The 27,440-nt window shown below is 54.3% G+C and overlaps 1 protein-coding gene across 1 annotated transcript in view; it reads left to right on the top strand.

Moving 5' to 3' along the window:
• Positions 1-27,440, top strand: part of LOC144611369 (protein shisa-8-like) — a 136,588-nt gene that overhangs the window by 102,864 nt on the left and 6,284 nt on the right. The window contains 3 exon segments of the mRNA XM_078430441.1: positions 10,813-10,937; positions 22,193-22,257; positions 22,259-22,337. Of these exon segments, the coding sequence (XP_078286567.1) occupies positions 10,813-10,937; positions 22,193-22,257; positions 22,259-22,337 (269 nt within the window).

Genomic DNA, 27,440 nt, shown 5'->3' on the forward strand with positions numbered 1-27,440 from the left:
CCATTTAGAACGGAGATGAGGAAAAACTTTTTCAGTCAGAGAGTTGTGAATCTGTGGAATTCTCTGCCTCAGAAGGCAGTGGAGGCCAATTCTCTGGATGCATTCAAGAGAGAGCTAGATAGAGCTCTTAAGGATAGCGGAGTCAGGGGGTATGGGGAGAAGGCAGGAACGGGGTACTGATTGAGAATGATCAGCCATGATCACATTGAATGGCGGTGCTGGCTTGAAGGGCCAAATGGCCTCCTCCTGCACCTATTGTCTATTGTCTATTGAAGGTGAGATGGGCAAAAGCTTAAACGAGATGCATGAGGCAACTTATTAAAAACACAAAGGGTGGTGTGGTGGGTGCCTGGAACGCCCTTCCAGGGGTGATGGTTGGGACAGATGTGACAGTGACGTTTAAGAGACTTTTGGATGGGCACATCGCTAAGCCGGGAATGTAGGGATATGGATCATGTGCAGGTCGGTAACATATGGCCTTGGCATCATGTTCAGCACAGACATTGTGGGCTGAAGGGCCTGACCCTGTGCTGTACGTTTAGCGATACAGCATGGTAACAGGCCCTTCGGCCCACCGAGACCGTGCCGACCAGCGATCCCCGCACACTAACACTAACACTACCCTACACACACGAGGGACAATTTTACATTTATACCGAGCCAATTAACCTACAATTACTCTGCATACCTGCACGCCTTTGGAGTGTGGGGGGGAACTGAAGATCTCGGAGAAAACCCACGCTGGGCACGGGGAGAACGTGCATACTCCATACAGACAGCGCCCGTAGTCGGGATGGAACCCGGGTCTCTGGCGCTGTGAGGCAGCAGCTCCACCCGCTGTCGTATGTTGAAAGGCTGGAACGATTGGGCTTGTATACATTGGAATTTAGAAGGATGAGGGGGGATCTTATCGAAACATATAAGATAATTAGGGGATTGGACACATTAGAGGCAGGAAACATGTTCCCAATGTTGGGGGAGTCCAGAACAAGGGGCCACAGTTTAAGAATAAGGGGTAGGCCATTTAGAACGGAGATGAGGAAGAACTTTTTCAGTCAGAGAGTTGTGAAGGTGTGGAATTCTCTGCCTCAGAAGGCAGTGGAGGCCAGTTCGTTGGATGCTTTCAAGAGAGAGCTGGATAGAGCTCTTAAGGATAGCGGAGTGAGGGGGTATGGGGAGAAGGCAGGAACGGGGTACTGATTGAGTGTGATCAGCCATGATCGCATTGAATGGCGGTGCTGGCTCAAAGGGCTGAATGGCCTCCTCCTGCACCTATTGTCTATTGCCACCATGTTCTAAATTTGTGTTGCAAATCTCAAACACTGGGGATTCCAGGAAAATGTCTGGAAAGCTTGGAATCCTAAGTAGGACTCTCGAATAAAAAAATAACAGAAGGATCAAAGTGATGAGTGGGGCAAGTTTTTACACAGAGGGTGGTGGGTGCCTGGAGTGTGTGGCCAGGGATGGTGATGGAGGCAGGTAGGTGGTGGAGGTGGTGGAGGCAGGTACCATAGTGGCATTTAAGAGGCTGTTAGACCGGCACATGGATACGGAGAGATATGGATTATGTTCAGACGGATAGAAACATAGAAAAACAGGTGCAAGAGGAGGCCATTTGGCCCATTGAGCCAGCACCGCCATTCGATATGATCATGGCTGATTATCCAAAATCAGTACCCCGTTCCTGCTCTCTCTTCATATCCCTTGATTCCGTTAGCCCTAAGAGCTAAATCCAACTCTCTCTTGAAAACATCGGCCTCCACTGCCTTCTGTGGCAGGGAATTCCACAGATTCACAACCCTCTGGGTGATAACGAGTTAGTGTTGGCATCGTGATTGGGACAGACAGTGTGGGCTGTCTCCTGACCCAGGGGCCAACCGCAAGCACGAAACTCCAACTCGCTCTGTCCAGACCAGGTGCGTATCCGTGCTGACCAAGCGATGGAGAAAACCCACGCGGGTCACGGGGAGAACGTACAAACTCCGTACAGACAGCGCCCGTAGTCGGGATGGAACCCGGGTCTCTGGCGCTGTGAGGCAGCAACTCTACCGCCGTGCCACCATGTTTCCCAACAACATGCCGATCACTTGTTCACACTAGTTCTGCGATACCCCACTTTTGCAGCATCTCCCTAGGGGGCAATTTACAGAAGCCAATTAACCTACATTCCTGCACGTCTTCGGAGTGCGGGTGGAAACTGGAGCACCCGGAGAAAACCCGCGCAGGTCACGGGGAGAACGAGCACCCGAGGTCAGGATTGAACCCAGGACTCTGGCGCCGTGAGGCAGCAGCTCTACCCGCTGCGCCACCGCGCCGCAGTTGTGGGGGGGCCCTTTCCAACAGTCGCGGTTCGCTAATCTCACCGCGGATCTCAGGGTCGGATCTCGTCCCCCGGCTACGATACCTTCGGGCGGCACGGTAGAGTTGCTGCCTTACAGCGAATGCAGCGCCGGAGACCCGGGTTCCATCCCGACTACGGGCGCCGTCTGTACGGAGTTTGTACGTTCTCCCCGTGACCTGCGTGGGTTTTCCCCGAGATCTTCGGTTTCCTCCCACACTCCAAAGACGTGCAGGTTTGTAGGTTAATTGGCTCGGTGCAAGTGTGAATTGTCCCTAGTGGGTGTAGGGTAATGTTAATGTGTGGGGATCGCTGGTCGGCACGGACTCGGTGGGCCGAAGGGCCTGTTTCCACGCTGTCTCTCTAAACTAAACTAAGCTCTCTCTCCCAGTCAGATGTACTGCAGTCCTGTTAATGCTGGCTGCCTTTGGAGCAGGGATAGGTGCAACATGACAGGCGGATAAATTATTGACTGTGGCAGTAAATTCATAGACGGCACTTCAATTATGGAAATGTGAATTTTTATGAGATTCCTTCTCCAGAAACCTGGTGACAGAATCAATTAGCATTTTTTGGAGAGTGAGCCATTTTAAGAGGTCCTGTCAAGGGAGCCTGACTAATTTATCACCCTGGTGCATGTAGGTAGCTGCGATACACGGACAGACATGAGTCCCATTCAATCCCAACACAAAAGACTGCAAGTGCTGGCAAGGCAGCATCTGTGGAGAGAGAGGCAAAGTTAATGCTTCAGGTCAAAGAGGGAGAGGTCATACAGTGGAATTCGCCCCATCAAGTCAACTCTGCCATTCAATCACGGCCGATCTTAGCCGATTGAAGACTGATAGAGATCTTATAGAAACATATAAACAGATAGAAGACTGAGGGGGGATCTTATAGAAACATATAAAATTCTTAAGGGGTTGGAGAGGCTAGATGCGGGAAGATTGTTCCCGATGTTGGGGAAGTCCAGAACCAGGGGTCACAGCTTAAGGATAAGGGGGAAGTCTTTTAGGACCGAGATGAGAAAACATTTCTTCACACAGAGAGTGGTGAGTCTGTGGAATTCTCTGCCACAGAAGGTAGTTGAGGCCTGTTCATTGGCTATATTTAAGAGGGAGTTAGATGTGGCCCTTGTGGCTAAAGGGATCAGGGGGTATGGAGAGAAGGCAGGTACGGGATACTGAGTTGGATGATCAGCCATGATCACATTGAATGGCGGTGCAGGCTCGAAGGGCCCAATGGCCTACTCCTGCACCTATTTTCTATGTTTCTATGTTTCTATGATCTATCTCTCCCTCCCTCACCCCCTTCTCCTGCCATCTCCCCATAACCTCTGGCACCCGGGTTCCATCCTGACTACGGGTGCTGTCTGTACGGAGTTCCCACGTTCTTCCCGTGGCCTGTGTGGCTTTCCTCTGGGTTCTGTGCCATCCTCTCACATCCTAAAGGCGTAAAGGTTTGTAGGTTAATTGGCTTTGGTTTAAAAAAAAAGTAAATTGTCCCTAGTGAATCGGATAGTGTTAATGTGTAGGGATCGCTGGTCAGTGTGGACTCGGTGGGCTGAAGGGCCCCTTTCTGTGCTGTACCTCTGAACTAAACTAACCTGAACCAAACATCCATCAGGTTTATGGAATGGATTTCGGTGTGTTTGCCACCCATCTTTTACAAAGGCTTGGCCCGGCCACATTTGGAGACGTGTGTAGTTCTGGTCACCACACTACAGGAAGGATGTCATTATGCTGGAGACCGTGCCAAGGAGGTTTACCAGCATGCATCCTGTATGGGTTTAGTTCAGCTCAAAGGTACAGCGTGGAAACAGGCCCTTCAGCCCACAAAGCCCATGATGACCATTGATCTCCCGTTCACGCTAGTTAAGATCATAAGATCATAAGAGATAGGAGCAGAATTAGGCCATTCGGCCCATCAAGTCTATTCTGCCTTTCAATCATGGCTGATCTACCTCTCCCTCCTAACCCCATTCTCCTGCCTTAGACAATAGACAATAGGTGCAGGAGGAGGCCATTCGGCCCTTCGAGCCAGCACCGCCATTCAATGTGATCATGGCTGATCATTCTCAATCAGTACCCCGTTCCTGCCTTCTCCCCATACCCCCTGACTCCGCTATCCTTAAGAGCTCTATCTAGCTCTCTCTTGAATGCATTCAGAGAATTGGCCTCCACTGCCTTCTGAGGCAGAGAATTCCACAGATTCACAACTCTCTTTTTTTTCTTTTTTTTTAATATTTTTTATTTTTGAAAAGCATATGTACGAATAGAAATAAAAAAAACACATTTGTTACAAAGTTCTTACATAGCTTCAATTTTTAAATTTTTGAAGAGAGAAAATAAAAATAAAATTAAAAAAACTATAAACTTGGGGAGAGAGAATAAGAGGGTTAAAAAAAAAGGGTCTAACAATAAAAATTAACGAGAGTAGATCCGGGAGACAATAACCACAGCTACATCCAACCCCTAACTCAAGTTTCAACTTTTAATTTAAATTTTTTATTTTAGTCCTGTGCCAAACACATTTACTTTTCTAAAAATTCAATAAATGGAGACCATATTTTTAAAAATAACTCAGGTTTGTCGATTAAGGCAAACCTTATTTTTTCCAAATGCAGGGTCTCTGTCATTTCCGTAGTCCACATTTTAATTGTGGGGGTTATTGGTTTTTTTCCAAAATTTAAGTATTAATTTTTTCGCAGTTATTAGACTGTAATCAAGAAAATGTACCTGACTTACTGTAAAATTTGTACTATGTGTATCAGTATCCCGTTCCTGCCTTCTCCCCATACCCCCTGACTCCGCTATCCTTAAGAGCTCTATCTAGCTCTCTCTTGAATGCATCCAGAGAATTGGCCTCCACTGCCTTCTGAGGCAGTGAATTCCAAAGATTCACAACTCTCTGACTGAAAAAGTTTTTCCTCGTCTCCGTTCTAAATGGCCTACCCCTTATTCTTAAACTATGGCCCCTGGTTCTGGACTCCCCCAACATTGGGAACATGTTTCCTGCCTCTAACGTGTCCAACCCCTTAATAATCTTATACGTTTCGATAAGATCTCCTCTCATCCTTCTAAATTCCAGTGTATACAAGCCTAGCCACTCCAGTCTTTCAACATATGACAGTCCCGCCATTCAGGGAATTAACCTAGTAAACCTACGCTGCACGCCCTCAATAGCAACAATATCCTTCCTCAAATTTGGAGACCAAAACTGCACACAGTACTCCAGGTCCCCATCAAGTCCACTCCGCCATTCAATCACGGCTGATCTATCTCTCCCTCCCAACCCCATTCATTCTCCTGCCTTCTCCCCGTAACCTCTGACACCCGCACTGATCACGAATCTATCTATCTCGGCCTTAAATATGACTTCTGTGGCAAGGAATTCCACAAACAGTTCTATATTAGCCCACTTCCTCATCCACTCCCTGCACGCGAGGGGCAATCTACACAAGACAGTTCATCTACACACCCTGTATTTAGTGTTTTACTAGACCAAGTGGACCCGTTGGGCCCAAACCTCTCCTGCATTGATGCAGCACCCTCTCCTCCCCCCCTCCCCCTCCCTCCCCCCCTCCCCCCCTCCCCGTCCCCCCATCCCCCTCCCTCTTACCCCCTTCCCCTTACCCCCTCCTCCTCCCCCTCCCACTCCCCTCCCACCCTCCCTTCCCCCCTCCCTCCCTCCCCTCCCCCTCCCCTCCCCCTTGCCCTCCCCCCCCACTCCATCCCCCTCCCCCCTTCCCCTCCCCCCCCCACTCCATCCCCCTCCCCATTCCCCTCCCCCCACTCCATCCCCCTCCCCCTTCCCCTCCCCCTTCCCCCCCCCACTCCATCCCCTTCCCCTCCCCCCCCACTCCATCCCCCTCAACCCTCCCTCCCTCCTCCTTCCCTAGGATATAAACTTTAAAATGTGAATAACTTTAAAAATATAACACCGATTTCAATGAAACATCCTCCATTAGCACCAAAGGGATGACGGTGAGTAAAGTGGGCGTAAAATTGTCACGCTATCGTGTACCGTTTTGGCTGTAGTTCAGGAACAAACAAACAAACAAACGAACAAACGAGAGTTTTAGTATATAGATGGTGACCACTGGCTGACCAAATTCCCTCCTGGGATAAATAAAGTTCTATTCTATCATTTACCAGCACTGGGGACAATTTATAATCTTTACTGAGGTCAATTGACCTGCGAGCCTGTGTGTCTTTGTGATGTGGGAGGATGGCCCAGTGGAAATCTTCGCGGTCACAGGTAGAACGTGCAAACTCCAGGCGGACAGCACCCGAAGTCCTGGGTCGATGTCCAAGACCTTTCATCGCCTGTTTCCCTCTCAGCACAGTTGCTGGCTGACCTGCTGTGTATTCTCAGCACTCTCTCTCTCTCTCTCTTTATCTTGAATGAGTGTTTAGATGGAATGGGATTTAAGGGTCTGAGCTGCTGGGAGATTCCAGCATTGAATGCTTTATCATGGACACAGAAGATGACTAAGAAGGCAATACGGGGAGAAAAGATGAGGTACGAGGGTAAGCTAGCCAATAATATAAAGGAGGATAGTAAAAGCTTTTTTAGGTATGTAAAGAGGAAAAAAATAGTCAAGGCAAATGTGGGTCCCTTGAAGACAGAAGCAGGGGAATTTATTATGGGGAACAAAGAAATGGCAGACGAGTTGAACCGGTACTATGGATCTGTCTTCACTAAGGAAGATACAAACAATCTCCCAGATGTTCTAGTGGCCAGAAATCCTAGGGTGACGGAGGAACTGAAGGAAATCCACATTAGGCAGGAAATGGTGTTGGGTAGACTGATGGGACTGAAGGCTGATAAATCCCCAGGGCCTGATGGTCTGCATCCCAGGGTACTTAAGGAGGTGGCGCTAGAAATTGTGGACACATTGGTGATCATTTTCCAATGTTCTATAGATTCAGGATCAGTTCCTGTGGATTGGAGGGTAGCTAATGTTATCCCACTTTTTAAGAAAGGAGGGAGAGAGAAAACGGGTAATTATAGACCAGTTAGTCTGACATCAGTGGTGGGGAAGATGCTGGAGTCAATTATAAAAGACGAAATTGCGGAGCATTTGGATAGCAGTAACAGGATTGTTCCGAGTCAGCATGGATTTACGAAGGGGAAACTTCCGGAGTCGGTGGATGTGGTGTATCTCGACTTTCAGAAAGCCTTCGACAAGGTCCCACATAGGAGATTAGTGGGCAAAATTAGACCACATGGTATTGGGGGTAGGGTACTGACATGGATAGAAAATTGGTTGACAGACAGAAAGCAAAGAGTGGGGATAAATGGGTCCCTTTCAGAATGGCAGGCAGTAACTAGTGGGGTACCGCAAGGCTCGGTGCTGGGACCCCAGCTATTTACAATATACATTAATGACTTGGATGAAAGGATTAAAAGTACCATTAGCAAATTTGCAGATGATACAAAGCTGGGTGGTAGTGTGAACTGTGAGGAAGATGTTATGAGGTTGCAGGGTGACTTGGACAGGTTGTGTGAGTGGGCGGATGCATGGCAGATGCAGTTTAATGTGGATAAGTGTGAGGTTATCCACTTTGGTGGTAAGAATAGGAAGGCAGAGTAGTATCTGAATGGTGTCAAGTTAGGAACAGGGGACGTACAACAAGATCTGGGTGTCCTAGTGCATCAGTCACTGAAAGGAAGCATGCAGGTACAGCAGGCAGTGAAGAAAGCCAATGTTGGCCTTCATAACAAGTTTTGGTCTCCAAATTTGAGGAAGGATATTCTTGCTATTGAGGGCATGCAGCGTAGGTTTACTAGGTTAATTCCCGGAATGGTGGGACTGTCATATGTTGAAAATGATCAGCCAGGTACTGATTGAGAATGATCAGCCATGATCACATTGAATGGCGGTGCTGGCTCGAAGGGCCAAATGGCCTCCTCCTGCACCTATTGTCTATTGAGATTGACAGATTCTTGATTAGTGCGGGTGTCAGGAGTTATGGGGAGAAAGCAGGAGAATGGGGTTAGGAGGGAGAGCTAGATCAGCCATGATTGAACGTCGGAGTAGACTTGATGGAGCGGAATTTTGCCCTGATAACTTACGAATGTTATGAATTCCCCAACCCTGGTTAAAAGATTACGCATTCACCCTATCTATACCCCTCATGACTCTGTGTGTCTCTATAAGGCCACCCCTCAGCCTTGTTTAGTTTAGATTAGAGATACAGCACGGAAACAGGCCCTTCGGCCCATCGGGCCCGCGACGCCCAGCGATCCCCACACACTAACACTATCCTACACACACACACACACACACACACACACACACACACACACACACACACACACACACACACACACACACACAATATTCACAATATACCAAGCCAATTAACCTACAAACCTGTACGGCTTGGGAGTGTGGGAGGAGACCGGAGATCTTGTGGATAAACCCACGCGGGTCACGGGGAGAACGTACAGACTCGGAGTCAGGATGGGACCAGGGTCTCTGGCGCGGTCAGCGCTGTGATGCGGCAACTCCACCTCTGCGCCACCGTGCGAATAAATAAAGTCCAGCCTGGCCCACGGGCACGTCCGACATCAAGACGGCAGCGGCCTAGCGGCAACTGAGCAGGGTGTGTGTGGGGACAGGCAGTGTGTGGGTACAGGTGGTGTGTGGGGAGAGGTGGTGGGTGGGGAGAGCATGGAGCAGGGTGTGTGTGGGTACGGGAGGTGTGGAGAGTACAGGGAGCTGGGTGTGTGTGGGGGAGAGCTGGGTGTGTGTGGGTACGGGAGGTGTGGAGAGTACAGGGAGCTGGGTGTGTGTAGGGAGAGCAGGGTGTGTGTGGGTACGGGAGGTGTGGAGAGTACAGGGAGCTGGGTGTGTGTAGGGAGAGCAGGGTGTGTGTGGGTACGGGAGGTGTGGAGAGTACAGGGAGCTGGGTGTGTGTGGGGAGAGCTGAGTGTGTGTGGGGACAGGCAGTATGGGAAGGGCAGGGAGCAGGGTGTGTGTGGGCATGGGGTGTGTGTGGGGAGGGCGGTGTGTGGGGGGCAGGGTGTGTGTGGGCAGAGGCGGTGTGTGGGTACAGGTGGTGTGTGGGTATGGGCGGTGTGTGGGTACAGGGTGTGTGTGGGCATGGGGTGTGTGTGGGTACAGGGTGTGTGAGGGGCAGGGGTGTGTGTGGGTACAGGGTGTGTGTGGGCATGGGGTGTGTGTGGGTACGGGGTGTGTGAGGGGCAGGGGTGTGTGTGGGTACGGGGTGTGTGAGGGGCAGGGGTGTGTGTGGGTACAGGTGGTGTGTGGGGAGCAGGGTGTGTGTGGGTACAGGTGGTGTGTGGGCACGGGCGGTGTGTGGGGAGGGCAGGGGGGCTACTCTGCATCAGTTGCCTCTGCCAGTCAGGGTGCTGATAGTCACAGTGGGCCTGTGCACTCGGGGCTCAGTGCTGGAGGGCAGCTGGCAGCCCCTCCCCAGGTGCCGGGCAATTTAGGGGAGAGAGAGGGTAAGAGATGGAGGTCAGTCCAGTTTATCGTCACGTGTACCGAGGTTCAGTGAGAAGCTTGTGTTGCGTGCCACTCAGTCAGCGGAAAGACAATGCATGATTACAGTCGAGCCGTTGGTGTGTGCAGATGCATGATAAAGGAATAATGTTTAACAGAATAACATGTGTGTGCATGTGAGTGGATGTGTGTGTGTGGCTGTGTTTGCATGTGTGTGTGTCTGTGTGTGTTTGTGTGTGCCCGTGTGTGCCCAAGTGTGCATGTATGTGCATGTATGTGCATAGGTGTGCGTGTGTGCCTGTGTGTGCATAGGTGTGTGCGTGTGTGTATGTAAGTGTGTGTGTGTATATGTGTGTATGCCAGTGTGTGCGTGTATGTTAGTGTGTATGTGTGTGTGTCTGTGTGTGCATAGGTGTGTGTGTGTGTCAGTGTGTGTGCCTGAGTGTGCATACGTGTGTGTGTGCATTGGTGTGTGTGCATAGGTGTGTGTATGTTTGTGCGTGTGCATAGGAGTGTGTGTGCATAGGGGTGTGTGTGTGTGTGTGTGTGTGTTTGTGTGCGCATAGGTGTGTGTGTGTGTGTGTGTGTATGTAAGAGTGTGTGTATATGTATGTATGCCTGTATGTGCCTGTGTGTGTATGTTAGTGTGTGTGTGTGTGTGTCAGTGTGTGTGTGCCTGAGTGTGCATAGGTGTGTGTGTGTGCATAAGTGTGTGTATGTTTGTGTGTGTGCATAGGTGTGTGTGTGCATAGGTGTTTGTGTGTGTGCATAGGTGTGTGCATAGGTGTGTGTGTGCATAGGTGTTTGTGTGTGTGCATAGGTGTGTGTGCATAGGTGTGTGTGCATAGGTGTGTGTGTGCATAGGTGTTTGTGTGTGTGTGCATAGGTGTGTGTGTGTGCATAGGTGTGTGTGTGTGCATAGGTGTGTGTGTGCATAGATGTGTGTGTGTGTGTGTGTCCATGGGAATGTGCGTCTCATTGTTGCGCCCTCTCCTTGCAGAGCCCTGACTGACCTGCTGAAGCAGCAAGGCAACCCCACCATGGAGGGCATCGAGCGAGTCGGGGTAACAGTCCAGGTGCCCATCTCCGACAGCCTGTCTTCGCGATCACCGAGGAACAGCACAGGTAGGTAGCGCCTGACGCCCAGCGTCCGGCGGCCAGCCGACCAGCGGCCCTCAGGGTCAGGCCCAGAGCTTCAGGACGAGATGGTCCCAGGGTAGGGTTGCCAACCGTCCCGTATTAACCGGGACATCCCATATTTTGGGCTAAATTGGTTTGTCCCGTACGGGACCACCCTTGTCCCGTATTAGAAGGGGGTTGCCAACTTCCTCACTCTCAAATAAGGGACAAAGGGTGACGTCACCACCCCCGCGCCCCACGTGACCTCACCCAGCCAGCGGCCACGTGCTCCCGCTCCACCAATGGCGGCCGCCATTGGTGGAGCGGGAGCACGTGGCCGCTGGCTGGGTGAGGTCACGTGGGGCGCGGGGCAGTGACATCACCCCTTGTCCCATATTTGGGAGTCAGGAAGTTGACAACACTAGGCTGGCCATCTCCCAGGATAAGGCGCGGCCTCTACTGTGTGTTGTTTTAACTACCAAACATAAATGTGATCAATTATTTACGAAAAAATAATATGTGCCACACCAAACAATACAAGACAAACCCACCACCATAATACAAATAGTCTTAAATACTGAATAACTATGGTGGCGCAGCGGTAGAGTTGCTGCCTCACAGCGCCGGAGACCCGGGTTCCATCCCGACTACGGGTGCTGTACTGTACGGAGTTTGTACGTTCTCCCCGTGACCTGGGTGGGTTTTCTCCGAGATCTTCGGTTTCCTGCCACACTCCAAAGACGTGCAGGTTTGTAGGTTAATCGGCTTGGTGTAAATGTATGTAAATTGTCCCTGGTGTGTGTGGGATAGTGTTAGTGTGCGGGGATCTCTGGTCAACAGGGGCTCGGTGGGCCGAAGGGCCTGTTTCCGCGCTGCATCTCTAAACTAAAATCCTACGGGTACATCCCACCTCCCGCGGTGCCCAGCGGTCCCGGAAACCCCCCAGGGTGCCCGTGGGCAGCGCGCGGTCCCTCTCCAACACCACCCGAGCACGGACGGACGTAACCCCGGAAAAGGGGCAGGCAGCCGGCTCGGGCAGAGCCCTCTTCCGCCTGGCGTCGTGACCCGTGGATGGCCAGCTTGGCCAGGCCCAGGAGCAACCCAACCAGGACATCCTCGTCCCCACCCTCTCCCCTACCCACACACAGGGGGTCCACAGATGAGGATGGTGGGTGTGAAGTGCAGCCAGAAGGCAAGGAGCAGCCCCTTTAGATACTGGAGCAGCTTCCATAGTGTTGTGCAGCGTCTGGCCCAGGAGCACAGATGCCACAAGCTGGCACGGGCATTCTTACTCCCCCTAGTATAATAATGGCATCATGAGTCAATGATCCAGGTGTGTGCGGATCAGAGGAGATCCAGAGGTGTGGGTGAGAGGTGATACAGATGTGCGATGGGTCAGAGTTGATCCAGATGTGCAATGGGTCAGCAGTGATCTGGGTGTGTAATGGGTCAGAGGTGTTCCAGATGTGCAATGGGTCAGAGGTGTTCCAGATGTGTATTGGGTCAGAGTTTATCCAGATGTGTAATGGATCAATGGTGATCCAGATGTGTAATTGGTCGGCAGTGATCCAGATGTGTAATGGGTGAGCAGTGATCTGGGTGTGTAATGGGTCAGAGGTGATCCAGATGTGTAATGGGTGAGGGGCGATCCAGATGTGTGATGGGTCAGAGGTGATCCAGATGTGTAATGGGCCAGCAGTGATCCAGGTGTGTAATGGGCCAGCAATGATCCAGATGTGTAATGGGTCAGAGGTGATCCAGGTGTGTAATGGGTGAGGGGTGATCCAGGTGTGTAATGGGTCAGAGGTGATCCAGATGTGTAATGGGTCAGAGGTGATTCAGGTGTGTAATGGGTGAGAGGTGATCCAGGTATGTAATGGGTCAGAGGTGATCCAGATGTGTACCACTCTCTTCCATTTTTATGTTTTGACCAATCAACTTCTAATTTAATAAACTAATAACCAAAAACGTATAAGAGGACATAGGTTCAAGGTGAAGGGGAAAAGATTTAATAGGAATCCGAGGGGTAACTTTTTCACACAGAGGGTGGTGGGTGTACGGAACAAGCTGCCAGAGGAGGTAGTTGAGGCTGGGACTATCCCATCATTTAAGAAACAGTTGGACAGGTACATGGATAGGACAGGTTTGGAGGGATATGGACCAAGCGCAGGCAGGTGGGACAGGTGTAGCTGGGACATGTTGGCCAGTGTGGGAAAGATGGGCCGAAGGGCCTGTTTCCACACGGTATCACTCTATGACTCTAAGTATAAACTTAGTAGATGCTATCAATTTGAAAATCCAGCTTTTAACTTTTTAGAGGTGTTAATATGCTGTGCATTGTTTTGATGGCGCGTACCATCACGATAAACCACTGGCGATGGATCACAGTGATCCAGATGTGTGGTGGGTCAGCAGAGATCCAGATGTGTAACGGACCAGCAGAAATCCAGATGTGTAGTGGGTCAGTATAGATCCAGATGCGTAATGGACCAGTAGAAATTCAGATGTGTGGTGGGTCAGCAGAGATCCAATTGTGTAGTGGGTCAGTAGAGGTCCAGATGTGTAATGGACCCATAGAAATCCAGCTGTGTCGTGGGTCAGGTGTGATCCAGATGTGTGATGAGTGAGGGGTGATGTGTGCGTGTGACAGGGTGGTAATTGGCCAGATGTGTGACATTCAGTGCCGGTGGAATCTGGCTGTGCACCTCTGCAGTGGTCCAGATGTGGAACTGCATCCGTTTATACAGTGCAGATGTTTAACAGTCAAGGTGCTGGAGTCTTGCTGTGCAGCCAGGCTGGTGTGAGCGTGCAGATGTGTAACGCCTTGCCTGTTCAACCCTCCGCATGTGTGACCACCGCAGTGAAATCGCTCACCAGCTGCATTAATTCAATGACACGGTATCGTCACATGTACGTTGGTGCGGTGAGATGCTCTGTGTTTACCACGTGCAACCGGGGTAACGTCACACAGCAGACCTCACCTGGGCAGAACACGAGCATGGCCACCTTTCTGGCACCGGCAAAGTCACAAAGGTTCAAAGCACAGTCCTTCCTTTCCATTGCCCACCGCCGCACTTGGCGCCCATCCCCCCCACCATCACCCCCCCCCCCCCCCCCCCCCCTGGGTCTGCCTTCAATTGTTTTTTAAACCAAAAATAATTTAAATCATTTATTTACAAGAATAAAATCTACGATACAACACCATAGCTCAAAGTAAAACGAATATTCTTGTATATACAGGAGCCCCTCGACTTACAATGGGGTCACGTTCCGATAAGCCCATCGCAAATCGAAAATTTCGTCAATCCTGCATTTAATACACCTAACCTACCCAACATTAAAGCCACCTAATCTACAAACATCATAGCCTACCTAACATCAACATCATAACCTACCCAACATCAAAGCCTAGCCTAGCCTGCGGCTCAGTGGCGCAGCGGTAGAGTTGCTGCCTTACAGCGAATGCAGCGCCGGAGACCCGGGTTCCATCCTGACTACGGGTGCAGTCTGTACGGAGTTTGTACGTTCTCCCCGTGACCTGCGTGGGTTTTCTCCAAGATCCTCGGTTTCCTCCCACACTCCAAAGATGTACAGGTTTGTAGGTTAATTGACTGGGTAAATGTAAAAACTGTCCCTAGTGTGTGTAGGACAGTGTTAATGTGCGGGGATCGCTGGGCGGCACGGACCCGGTGGGCCGAAGGGCCTGTTTCCGCACTGTATCTCTAAATCTAAAAAATAATCTAAAAACATCATAGCCACCTAACCTACCCAACATCATAGTCTAGCCGAGCCGAACTTAGACATGATGGGCTGCAACCTCACACACTCCATGTACACGTGGTACACAGACTCACACACTCCATGTACACGTGGTACACAGACTCACACACTCCATGTACACGTGGTACACAGACTCACACACTCCATGTACACGTGATACACAGACTCACACACTCCATGTACACGTGGTACACGGACTCTTCCAGCCCGCAACAGTGGCAGGCGGTTGGCGAGTCAGTGAACCAACCGCGCGAGGAACAGGTTGCAGGGGACTCCTCGGTGCAGTACCCCCCACCCCAGGCCCACGATGTAGAGGGGCAGAATGGCCTCCCCCATCCGCTCAGTCCCCCTACGATGATGACATCCCCCCGCTAGCCCCCTCCCCTTCCTCTTCATGTCCACCTCTCTCTCTCGGGACCCTCCTAGCCCTCGTTGGCACGGGTCCCCTCTGCATCGGTGGCTCGAGACCGACCTCGTAGCCCGGGGTGGATGTGTGGAATTCCCTGCCACAGAGGGCAGCGGAGGCCAACTCACTGGATGTTTTCAAGAGAGAGTTGGACTTAGCTCTGAGGGCTGAGGGAATCAAGGGGTACAGGGAGAAAGCAGGAACGGGGTACTGATTGAGAATGATCAGCCATGATCACATTGAATGGCGATGCTGGCTCGAAGGGCCAAATGGCCACCTCCTGCACCGATTGTCTATGTTTCTATGTTTCTAGGACAGTGCTGGCGTGCTGTGTGTATCTTAAACGTTGCCTTAAAATGATAAAATAGAAGTGGTTCACAGTGGAATCGAGATGGGTCGTACCCATTTTAGTTTAGTTTAGTTTGGTTTGGTTTGGTTTGGTAAAAATGCAGCTTGATGTTGTCGACAGTTTAATTTAATTTAGTTTAGAGATACAGCGCGGAAACAGGCCCTTCGGCCCACCGAGTCCGCGCCGACCAGCGATCCCCGCACATTAACACTATCCTGCACTCTCTAGCGACAATTTACATCTACTCCGAGCCAATTAACCTACAAACCTGCACGTCTTTGGAGTGTGGGAGGAAATTGAAGATCTCGGTGAAAACACACACAGGTCACAGGGAGAACGTACAAACTCCGTACAGACAGCGCCCGTAGTCGGGATGGAACCCGGGTCTCTGGCGCTGTGAGGCAGTAACTCTACCGCTGCGCCACCTTATTGTTGACGTGGGCTGGGTGCCAGTGTTGCAGGGTGGGTGGGAGGGGGTGGGCAAGGCTGTCTACAAGGGCAGATCCCTCTGCCAGTCAACACCACCCTTGTACTATTATCACCACTAGCTGCTCCTCTGCCAGCGACTCGCTCCTCGCAGTGCACAGGATATCAAATAATAACACCTTCAGTCAAGGGTGACATTTGTGTTTGGGCAAATTATAGTCAAGTGGGTGGGATGAGTGTCGGAGTGGACAGCGTGGTGCTCACACTGACAACAGCGCGGGCACAGTGCCAGCTCTCTGGCTGACTGCCGGAGCCAGCAACGCTTCAGTCTGCAGACTCATCTGTGCGTCCACCTCATCGCCCTGGGCTGCACGTCACACAGTGAGGAATAACATCTACTGGCACCCAAGCACACAGCGTTGGCAGCAACGTGTGGAGAGGGCCAGTGTTCACAGAGGGGCCAGGGAGTGTGGGTGTCTATTTACAGGGGGTCTCACGGAGTGAGTGTGTCAGTATTTACAGGTGTTAGAGTGAGTGTGTCAGTATTTACAGGTGTTAGAGTGAGTGTGTCAGTATTTACAGGTGTTAGAGTGAGTGTGTCAGTATTTACAGGTGTTAGAGTGAGTGTGTCAGTATTTACAGGTGTCAGAGTGAGTGTGTCAGTATTTACAGGGGGTCCCGGGAGAATTGTACATGGTCCCCAATGTATAGGATAGTGATAGTGTTGGGGTGGGTCGGGTGGGGGTGGGGGTGGGGATGGGTCAGGTGGGGGTGGGGGTGGGGGTGGGTCAGGTGGGGGTGGGGGGTGGGGGTGGGGGGTGGGGGTGGGGATGGGTCAGGTGTGGGTGGGGTGGGTGTGGGGGTGGGGGGTGAGTTGGGTGGGGCTGGCTGACCTCTGAGTGGCGGGGGTAGACTGGATTGACCAAGATGGGGCTGGCTGAGCCGCTGTGAGCAGCTGAGCTGGGCATGGCCAAGCCAGGATAGACTGGGCTGGAGGGGGGGGGGGTAGACTGGGCTGTTGATCCAGGGTAGACTGGGCTGGAGAGGGATAGACTGGGCTGGGGTTCTGGGTAGACTGGGCTGGAGGGGGGGCGGGGAGGGGTAGACAGCGCTGTTGATCCAGGGTAGACTGGGCTGGAGAGGGATAGACTGGGCTGGGGGGGGGGGTAGACTGGGCTGGATGGGGGGGGGGTAGACTGGGCTGGGGTTGCGGGTAGACTGGGCTGGAGAGGGATAGACTGGGCTGGGGAGGGGGGATAGACTGGGCTGGGGAGGGGGGGGTAGACTGGGCTGGGGTTGCGGGTAGACTGGGCTGGAGAGGGGTGGGGGTAAACTGGGCTGGGGGGGGGGGGAGGTAGACTGGGCTGGAGAGGGATAGACTGGGCTGGGGTTGCGGGTCAGTGAGCCAGCTTTGGCCTGCGGGCCTTGTCACACTCTGACGCCCAGGCCTGTCAGCTTAATGGGAGGTGCAGTGAGACGGTATAATTACCAACCCTGCCCTGTGAAGCTTCATTGATTAGTTTCCCTGTGAAAACGTCGCCTCGGTAATTACATGGGAGCTGACACTTTGGATGAGAGCTTGGCTGTGGATGTGGTGCCTCTCTCTCTCTCTCTCTCTCTCTCTCTCTCTCTCTCTCTCTGTCTCTCTGCCTCTCGCTCACATCTGCCCGAAGCCCTCTACCTCTATAAATAACTGCTCCACAGTCTCGTTAACCCCTCACGCATCCACACTCTGTAGCTTTATCTTTAGACAGGCACAAAATGCTGGAGTAACTCAGCGGGTCAGGCAGCATCTCTGGAGAGAAGGAATGGGCGACGTTTCGGGTGGAGACCCTTCTGCGGACTGGTCAGGGATAAGGGCAAGGAGAGATATAGACGATGGTGTAGAGAGATAAAGAACAATGAATGAAAGATATGCAAACAAGTAACGATGATAAAGGAAACAGGCCTTTGTTAGGTGTTTGCTGGGTGAGAACGAGAAGCTGGTGCGACTTGGGTGGGGGAGGGATGGAGAGAGAGGGAATGCCGGGGCTACCTGAAGTGAGAGAAATCAATATTCATACCGCTGGGGTGTAAGCTGCCCAAGAGGAATATGAGTTGCTGTTCTCCAATATCTAACTGTAGTGACAGTGTACCGAGGTACAGTGGAAAGCTTTGTTTCGCATGCTTGCAGTCAAAGCAGATTTGGCCCTTGTCAAAGTCGCTCAGGTCTTTACTCCTGCCCATTTCTCCTGCATCCAACACATCAACTTCAAGAACCGACTGTTCACTTGCTGCCTAATATATCCCACCCCTTGACAGGTGCCACTGGAACAGGATAATCAATGTTATTCACTTCGCCTGTCAGTGGCCACACCGACCGTAACACTGTACATTTTATCCTGTAAATCCCCCCTGGTGTTTAAGGTGCGAAACTGGGATAACGTGGAACTGGTGTACGGGCGATTGTTAGTCAGCACGGACTCAGTGTGCCAAAAGGCCTGTTTCCAAGCTGTATTTCTAAACTAAACTAAACCAAAGCTGGGCCAAACTCTGCCCTGTGACAGTGGTGCAGCGGTAGAGTTGCTGCCTCACGGCGCCAGAGACCCGCCTTCGATCCCGACCACGGGCGCTGTCTGTACGGAGTTTGCACGTTCTCCCCGTGACCTGCGTGGGTTTTCTCCGGGTGCTCCGGTTTCCTCCCACACTCCAAAGATGAACGGGTTTGTTGATTAAGTGGCAGAATGTATTTCTCAGCACCAGTTTAGTTTAGATTTACAATGCGGATACAGGCCCTTCGGCCCACCGGGTCCGCGCCGCCCAGCGATCCCCGCACACTAACACTATCCTACACACACTAGGGACAATTTACAATTGTACCAAGCCGATTAGTCTATTAACCTGTACGTCTTTGGAGTGTGGGAGGAAACCGGAGCACCCGGAGAAAACCAACACAGTTCACGGGGAGAACGTACAAACTCCGTACAGACAGCGCCCGTAGTCGGGATGGAACCCGGGTCTCTGGCGCTGTGAGGCAGCAACTCTACCGCTGCACCACCGTGCCACCCTATTTAAGGTATTTAAGGAGATAATTCCAGAGACAAAGTCCAGTGTCTGCAATAGGGTAGAGGTGATTCGTACAGTACGCCGGCTTATGGAAGGGCCACTCAGCAGCTGGGTTGGGGAGCGTGGCTCAGGGTTTGAGCTTAGCTGGGTGCTGGGGCTGGGTGCTGGGGCTAGGTGCTGGGTGCTGGGGGCTGGGTGCTGGGGTTGGGTGCTGGGGGCTGGGTGCTGGGGCTGGGTGCTGGGGCTGGGTGCTGGGTGCTGGGTGCTGGGGTTGGGTGCTGGGGGCTGGGTGCTGGGGCTGGGTGCTGGGGCTGGGTGCTGGGGCTGGGTGCTGGGTGCTGGGTGCTGGGTGCTGGGGCTGGGGCTGGTGCTGGGTGCTGGGGCTGGGTGCTGGGTGCTGGGGGCTGGGTGCTGGGAGCTGGGTGCTGGGGCTGGGTGCTGGGGGCTGGGGCTGGTGCTGGGGCTGGGTGCTGGGGGCTGGGTGCTGGGTGCTGGGTGCTGGGTGCTGGGGCTGGGTGCTGGGGCTGGTGCTGGGGCTGGGTGCTGGGTGCTGGGGCTGGGTGATGGGGGCTGGGTGCTGGGTGCTGGGTGCTGGTGCTGGGGGCTGGGTGCTGGTGCTGGGGGCTGGGTGCTGGGGGCTGGGTGCTGGGGCTGGGTGCTGGGGCTGGGTGATGGGTGCTGGGGCTGGATGGGTGCTGGGGGCTGGGTGATGGGTGCTGGGGCTGGATGGGTGCTGGGTGCTGGGGGCTGGGTGCTGGGTGCTGGGGGTTGGGTGCTGGGGGCTGGGTGCTGGGGCTGGGTGCTGGGTGCTGGGGCTGGGTGGGTGCTGGGGCTGGGTGCTGGGGCTGGGTGCTGGGTGCTGGGTGCTGGGGGCTGGGTGCTGGGTGCTGGGGGCTGGGTGCTGGGTGCTGGGTGCTGGGTGCTGGGGCTGGGTGCTGGGGCTGGGTGCTGGGGCTGGGGGCTGGGTGCTGGGTGCTGGGGCTGGTGCTGGGGGCTGGGTGCTGGGGCTGGGGGCTGGGTGCTGGGTGCTGGGGCTGGGGGCTGGGTGCTGGGGGCTGGGGCTGGGTGCTGGGGCTGGGTGCTGGGGCTGGGGGCTGGGTGCTGGGGCTGGGTGCTGGGTGCTGGGGCTGGGGGCTGGGGGCTGGGTGCTGGGTGCTGGTGCTGGGGGCTGGGGGCTGGGTGCTGGGGCTGGGTGCTGGTGCTGGGTGCTGGGGGCTGGGTGCTGGGGCTGGGTGCTGGGGCTGGGTGCTGGGGCTGGGTGCTGGGGGCTGGGTGCTGGGGCTGGGTGCTGGGGGCTGGGTGCTGGGTGCTGGGGCTGGGTGCTGGGTGATGGGTGCTGGGGCTGGATGGGTGCTGGGGGCTGGGTGATGGGTGCTGGGGCTGGATGGGTGCTGGGGGCTGGGTGCTGGGTGCTGGGTGCTGGGGTTGGGTGCTGGGGGCTGGGTGCTGGGGGCTGGGTGCTGGGTGCTGGGTGCTGGGGCTGGGTGCTGGGGCTGGGTGCTGGGGCTGGGTGCTGGGGCTGGGTGCTGGGTGCTGGGGCTGGGTGCTGGGTGCTGGGGGCTGGGTGCTGGGGCTGGGGCTGGGTGGGGCTGGGTGCTGGGGCTGGGTGCCTGGGGCTGGGTGCTGGGGCTGGGTGCTGGGGGCTGGGTGCTGGGGCTGGGTGCTGGGGCTGGGTGCTGGGGCTGGGTGCTGGGGCTGGGTGCTGGGGCTGGGTGCTGGGTGCTGGGTGCTGGGTGCTGGGGCTGGGGGCTGGGGGCTGGGTGCTGGGTGCTGGGGGCTGGGTGCTGGGTGCTGGGGGCTGGGTGCTGGGGGCTGGGTGCTGGGTGCTGGGGCTGGCTGGGAAACGAGAGATTAAGAATGCCACGTCCACATCGATGGTATAAAATAAATAAATCACAGCGAACATTGACTTTACGTATAAGATTATTAAGGGGTTGGACACGTTAGAGGCAGGAAACATGTTCCCAATGTTGGGGGAGTCCAGAACAAGGAGCCACAGTTTAAGAATAAGGGGTAGGCCATTTAGAACGGAGATGAGGAAAAACTTTTTCAGTCAGAGTTGTGAATCTGTAGAATTCTCTGCCTCAAAAGGCAGTGGAGGCCAATGCTCTGAATACATTCAAGAGAGAGCTGGATAGAGCTCTTAAGGATAGCGGAGTCAGGGGGTATGGGGAGAAGGCAGGAACGGGGTACTGATTGAGAATGATCAGCCATGATCACATTGAATGGCAGTGCTGGCTCGAAGGGCCGAATGGCCTCCTCCTGCACCTATTGTCTATTGTCTATAACTTCAAGTCGCCCTTGCTATGCCTTATCATCATTATTTATTTTGCATATACTACATTTATCTGTTCTATATCTCTTTACATCACCGTCCAAATCTCTCGTCTCCCTCTCCCCCGACTCTGTTTGAGGAAGGGTCTTGACCCGAAACGTCCCCCATTCCTTCTCTCCAGAGATGCTGCCCGACCCGCTGAGTTACTCCAGCTTTTTGTTGTCTATCTTCGGTTTAAGCCAGCATCTGCAGTTCCTTCCTGCACACACAGGGAGCTGGTGGAGGCTGGTACTGTAGTAGAAACTAAAAGAGACTTTGCCAGGTTCATGGATAGAGAGGTTTGGAGGGGTATGGGCCAAACGCTGGCGAATGGGACTGGGGTAGACTGCTGATCGGAATGGTGGGACTGGGGTAGACGGGGCCTGTTGATCGGAATGGACAAAGGTCTCAAAGGTGGTTTATTGTCACGTGTGCCCATTAAGGTTCAGTGATGTGCGAATTATCGTACAGGCATACGGGAAAAAGCAACAAGACACACAGCTACATGAACATCCACCACAGCGGATTCCCCACATTCCTCACTGTGATGGAAGGCAATAAAGTCCAATCCTCTTCCTCTTTATTCTCCCACGGTCAGGGCAGTCGAACCATCCTCGGGGCGATCAAAGCCCCCCCCTGTCAGGGCAATCAAAGCCCCCCGTGGCTTGGAGTTCCTGATGTCGGTCTCTGACAGAGGCCGCTCGCTCCGTGATGTTAAGTCCATGAGTGTGTGAGAATGTCCATGTTGGCATAGGGGGGAGGCGAGGGGGGAGTGGGGGGGGGGGAGGGGGGAGTAGGGGGGGGGGAGGGGGGAGTAGGGGGGGGAGGGGGGGGAGTGGGGGGGGGAGGGGGGAGTAGGGGGGGGGAGGGGGGAGTAGGGGGGGGGGGAGAATGGGGAGACCGTGCCCCCCCTCTCACCGTTTGCCGTCTCCCCTTCACAGAGCAGCCGCACCTGAACAACGCGGGGGCCGTGTCGCCGGGCCAGGGGCCCACGGGTCGTGCCCACCCCCCACAGCAATGTGCTGCAGCGTGTCGCCAGCGGCTCCCACCCCGACTACGGCAAGTACGCCAGCCTCAAGGCTGTGGGTGAGTGAGACCACCCCCCCAAACCTCCCTCCTTCACCCCTAAACCCACGCACCCCTCACCCCTAAACCCCCTCCCACTCACCCACCCCCTCACACCCACCCCCCACACACCCACCCCCCACACACCCAACCCCCACACACCCCCCAAACGCACCTCCTTACCCCTAAACACCCTCCTCACCCCCCCTCCCCTCACCCCCCCTCCCCTCACCCTAAATCCCCCTCACCCCTCCACCCCTAAACCCTCCCCACACCACCCGACTACAGCAAGTACGCCAGCCTCAAGGCTGTGGGTGAGTGAGAGACCACCCCCCCCAAACCCCCCTCCTTCACCCCTAAACCCCCCCCCACACCCACCCACCCCCACACCCACCCCCCCACACCTAAACCCCCCCACACTCAACCCCCACCCCCAAACCCCCCTCACCCACCCCCCTCCCAACACCCACCCCCCCCACACCCACCCTTCCCACACCCCCCCCACACCCCTCACCCCTAAACCCCTCTCACCCACCCCCCCCCCACACCCACCCCTCCCACACCCACCCCCCACACCCCTTACCCCTAAACCCCCCTCACCCACCCCCCCTCACCCACCCTCCCCCCACACCCCCCTCACCCCTAAACACCCCCTCATCCACCCCCCCTCACCCCGAAACCCCCCTCGCCCCTAAATACCCCCCTCACCCACCCACCCCTCCACCCCATCACCCTAAACCCGCCTCACCCACCCCCTCACCTCTAAACACCCCTAAACCCACCCTCCCCACACCCACCCCACACCCACCCCCATCACCCTAAACACCCCCTCACCCACCTATCCTCCCCACCCCTAAACCCCCCTCACCCTAACCCCCTCCACTCACCCACCCCATCCTCACATTAAACCCCCCCTCACCCCTAAACCCCACCCCTCACCCACCCATCCCACCTCATCCCTAAACCCCCCCTCACCCACCCATCCCCCCCCCCACCCCTAAAAGACTCCCTCACCCTAAAGCCCCTCACCCCTAAACCCACCCCCCTCGCCTGCACACCCACCTCCTTGAAAGCCTGTTTTAGGGCAGCTAGGTGGCGCAGCGGTAGAGTTGCGGCCGTGCAGCGCCAGACCACATGTGCTGTCTGTACGGAGTTTGCACGCTCTCCCCGTGACCTGCGTGAGTTTCCTCCCACGCTCGTGCAGGTTTGGCGGTTAAATGGCTTGGTAAAAATGTCAATGTTCCCCGGTGTGAGTAGCGTACTGCTGGTGCAGGAAGGAACTGCAGATGCTGATGTACACGGAAGAAAGACACAAAGTGCTGGAGGAACTCAGCGGGTCAGGCAGCATCTCTGGAGAGAAGGAATGGGTGACGTTTTGGGTTGAGATCTTCCTTCAGACTCAAGAAGAAGGGTCTCGGCCCAAAACGTCACCCATTCCTTTCTTCCACAGATGCTGCCTGACCCGCTGAGTTCCTCCAGCACTTTGTGTCTTGCTCAGGACTCCAGCACCTGCAGTTCCCTGCACCTCCACCCCCTTATTTTTAATTGGCTTCGTTTCGGTCTGAGCCACAGTTCCAATGTCAAGGCACAGCTGCTAATTCTCAAACAGAATATGATATTATTTCCAGTTACAGTCACTGTTCCCTGGAGTTCCTTTAACTATTTATTAATCTGAGGCATTATGCATGGGCAGATCGGAAATAACTCCTTCCCCGCTTGGTTCCACAGCAGGGTTGCCAACTACCTCACTCCCAAATAAGGGACAGAGGGTGACGTCACTGCCACGTGACCTCACCCAGCCAGCAGGCCACGTGCTCCCGCTCCACCAATGGTGGCCGCCCGGGCCGGGAGGCAGGTTGCTACGCAACCTCCGTTAGGCGGCCCCCTGGGCCTCCAGGCCTACACAGTCCGGACCTACACTGTCCTGGCCTGCAGCGGCCCCCGGGCCTACAGTGTCAGGGCCTACAGTGTCAGGGCCTACAGTGTCCGGGCCGACAGTGCCCCCTGGGCCTACACTGTCTGGGTCTACACTGTCCGGGCCTACAGTGTCAGGGCCTACAGTATCCGGGCCTACAGTGTCAGGGCCTACAGTGTCCTGGCGTACAGCGGTCCCCGGGCCTACAGTGTCGGGGCCTACAGTGTCAGGGCCTACAGTGTCCGGGCCTACAGTGCCCCCTGGGCCTACACTGTCTGGCCTACAGTGTCAGGGCCTACAGTGTCCGGGCCTACAGTTCCCCCTGGGCCTACACTGTCTGGGTCTACACTGTCAGGGCCTACAGTGTCAGGGCCTACAGTGTCAGGGCCTACAGTGTCCTGGCGTACAGCGGTCCCCGGGCCTACAGTGTCCAGGCCTACAGTGTCCAGGCCTACAGTGTCAGGGCCTACAGTGTCAGGGCCTACAGTGTCAGGGCCTACAGTGTCCAGGCCTACAGTGTCAGGGCCTACAGTGTCAGGGCCTACAGTGTCAGGGCCTACAGTGCCCCCTGGGCCTACACTGTCTGGGTCTACACTGTCAGGGCCTACAGTGTCAGGGCCTACAGTATCAGGGCCTACAGTGTCCTGGCGTACAGCGGTCCCCGGGCCTACAGTGTCCAGGCCTACAGTGTCCAGGCCTACAGTGTCCGGGCCTACAGTGTCAGGGCCTACAGTATCAGGGCCTACAGTGTCAGGGCCTACAGTGTCAGGGCCTACAGTGTCAAGGCCTACAGTGTCCTGGCGTACAGCGGTCCCCGGGCCTACAGTGTCCAGGCCTACAGTGTCCAGGCCTACAGTGTCCGGGCCTAATACGGGACAAGGGCGGTCCCGTACGGGACACAACCAATTTAGCCTAATATACAGATGTCCCGGCCAATACGTAGCAGTTGGCGACCCTACTCGCCAATAGGATCCGTCCAACCATCGCAAAGATTAAAGTCACCCTTCTTCCTCGCAAGCTGCTTTAGTCATAGCTTGGTGACACAGCAAAGGAAACCGGCCCTTCGGCCCACCGAGTCCACGCCAACCATCGATCGCCCGCTCACACCCATCTTAGGCCCCTCCCCTGGGTCATGGCTGACCATGGGTGATGCATCCTAGTTGGCTGCTTGCTCCACACCTCGGCTAGAGCAGCATCTGGTTGTGGCTGGAGAGACCAATGCGGGAGTGACAGTCTCTGTTGTAAAGGACCAGTGTGGTCTCTGGTCTGTTGAAGTTGCTGCGCTCCTTTCTGCGTGCCCGCTTGTCTGCCGCTGCGTTCATCAGTGTCTCTTAACCCGTTTTGAGGTGTTGGTTCAGGGTACCTCTCTCCCCACCTCGTGCGGTCAGCTGCAAGGCTCTCCCAGGACTCCACATCGATGTCGAGCGCCTTCAAATCTCTCTTGCAGACATCCTTGTAACGTAGCTGGGGGCGGCCGATGGTTCTCCTCCCAGATGTCAGCTCTCCATAGAGGATGTCTTTTAGACAATAGACAACAGACAATAGGTGCAGGAGGAGGCCATTCGGCCCTTCGAGCCAGCACCGCCATTCAATGTGATCATGGCTGATCATTCTCAATCAGTACCCCGTTCCTGCCTTCTCCCCATACCCCCTGACTCCGCTATCCTTAAGAGCTCTATCTAGCTCTCTCTTGAATGCATTCAGAGAATTGGCCTCCACTGCCTTCTGAGGCAGAGAATTCCACAGATTCACAACTCTCTGACTGAAAAAGTTTTTCCTCATCTCAGTTCTAAATGGCCTACCCCTTATTCTTAAACTGTGGCCCCTGGTTCTGGACTCCCCCAACATTGGGAACATGTTTCTTGCCTCTAACGTGTCGAACCCCTTAATAATTTTATACGTTTCGTTAAGATCTCCTCTCATCCTTCTAAATTCCAGTGTATACAAGCCTAGTCGCTCCAGTCTTTCAACATATGACAGTCCCGCCATTCCGGGAATTAACCTAGTAAGCCTATGCTGCACGCCCTCAATAGCAAGAATATCCTTCCTCAAATTTGGAGACCAAAACTGCACACAGTACTCCAGGTGCGGTCTCACTAGGGCCCTGTACAACTGCAGAAGGACCTCTTTGCTCCTAAACTCAACTCTTGTTATGAAGGCCAACATAGAAGGATGAGGGGGGATCTTATTGAAACATATAAGATAATTAGGGGATTGGACACGTTAGAGGCAGGAAACATGTTCCCAATGTTGGGGGAGTCCAGAACAAGGGGCCACAGTTTAAGAATAAGGGGTAGGCCATTTAGAACGGAGATGAGGAAGAACTTTTTCAGTCAGACAGTGGTGAAGGTGTGGAATTCTCTGCCTCAGAAGGCAGTGGAGGCCAGTTCGTTGGATGATTTCAAGAGAGAGCTGGATAGAGCTCTTAAGGATAGCGGAGTGAGGGGGTATGGGGAGAAGGCAGGAACGGGGTACTGATTGAGAGTGATCAGCCATGATCGCATTGAATGGCGGTGCTGGCTCGAAGGGCTGAATGGCCTACTCCTGCACCTATTGTCTATTGTCTATTGTCTATTCCATTGGCTTTCTTCACTGCCTGCTGTACCTGCATGCTTCCTTTCAGTGACTGATGCACTAGGACACCCAGATCTCGTTGTACGTCCCCTTTTCCTAACTTGACACCATTCAGATAATACTCTGCATTCCTATTCTTACCACCAAAGTGTAATACGGCCATCCTCCAAGCGGTGGACATGTCCCAGCCACCGCAGCCTGTGCTGCCTGAGTAGAGTGTACATACTGGGAAGGCCAGCGCCAGACAGAATCTCGGCGTTGGACACTCTGTCTTGCCAGGATATACCCAGGATACGGCGGATGCTTCCAAGGTGGAAGGTGTTGTGTCTTCTCTCCAGTCTGGCATATGTAGTCCATGTCTCACTGCCGTACAGCAGCGTGCTGTTGACACAGGCGTTGTGGACTGCTATCTTTGTCTTCACTGTCAGCTTTGGGTTGGTCCACGCTCGAGTTGTGAGGCGAGCGAGAGTTGTAGCTGCCTTGCCGATCCTCTTGTCAATCTCTGTGTCCAAGGAGAGGTTGTCGGTGATGGTGGAACTGGTGGACGGCTTCGAGTCCGTAGTCATCGATGGTGATGACAGGCGGTGCCTCTGTACCTTGCCCCAGGTTCGTCTTCTTCAGGCTGATGGTCAGCC

This window comes from Rhinoraja longicauda, chromosome 40 (genome assembly GCF_053455715.1).
Source record: "Rhinoraja longicauda isolate Sanriku21f chromosome 40, sRhiLon1.1, whole genome shotgun sequence".
Taxonomy (NCBI): Eukaryota; Metazoa; Chordata; class Chondrichthyes; order Rajiformes; family Arhynchobatidae; genus Rhinoraja; species Rhinoraja longicauda.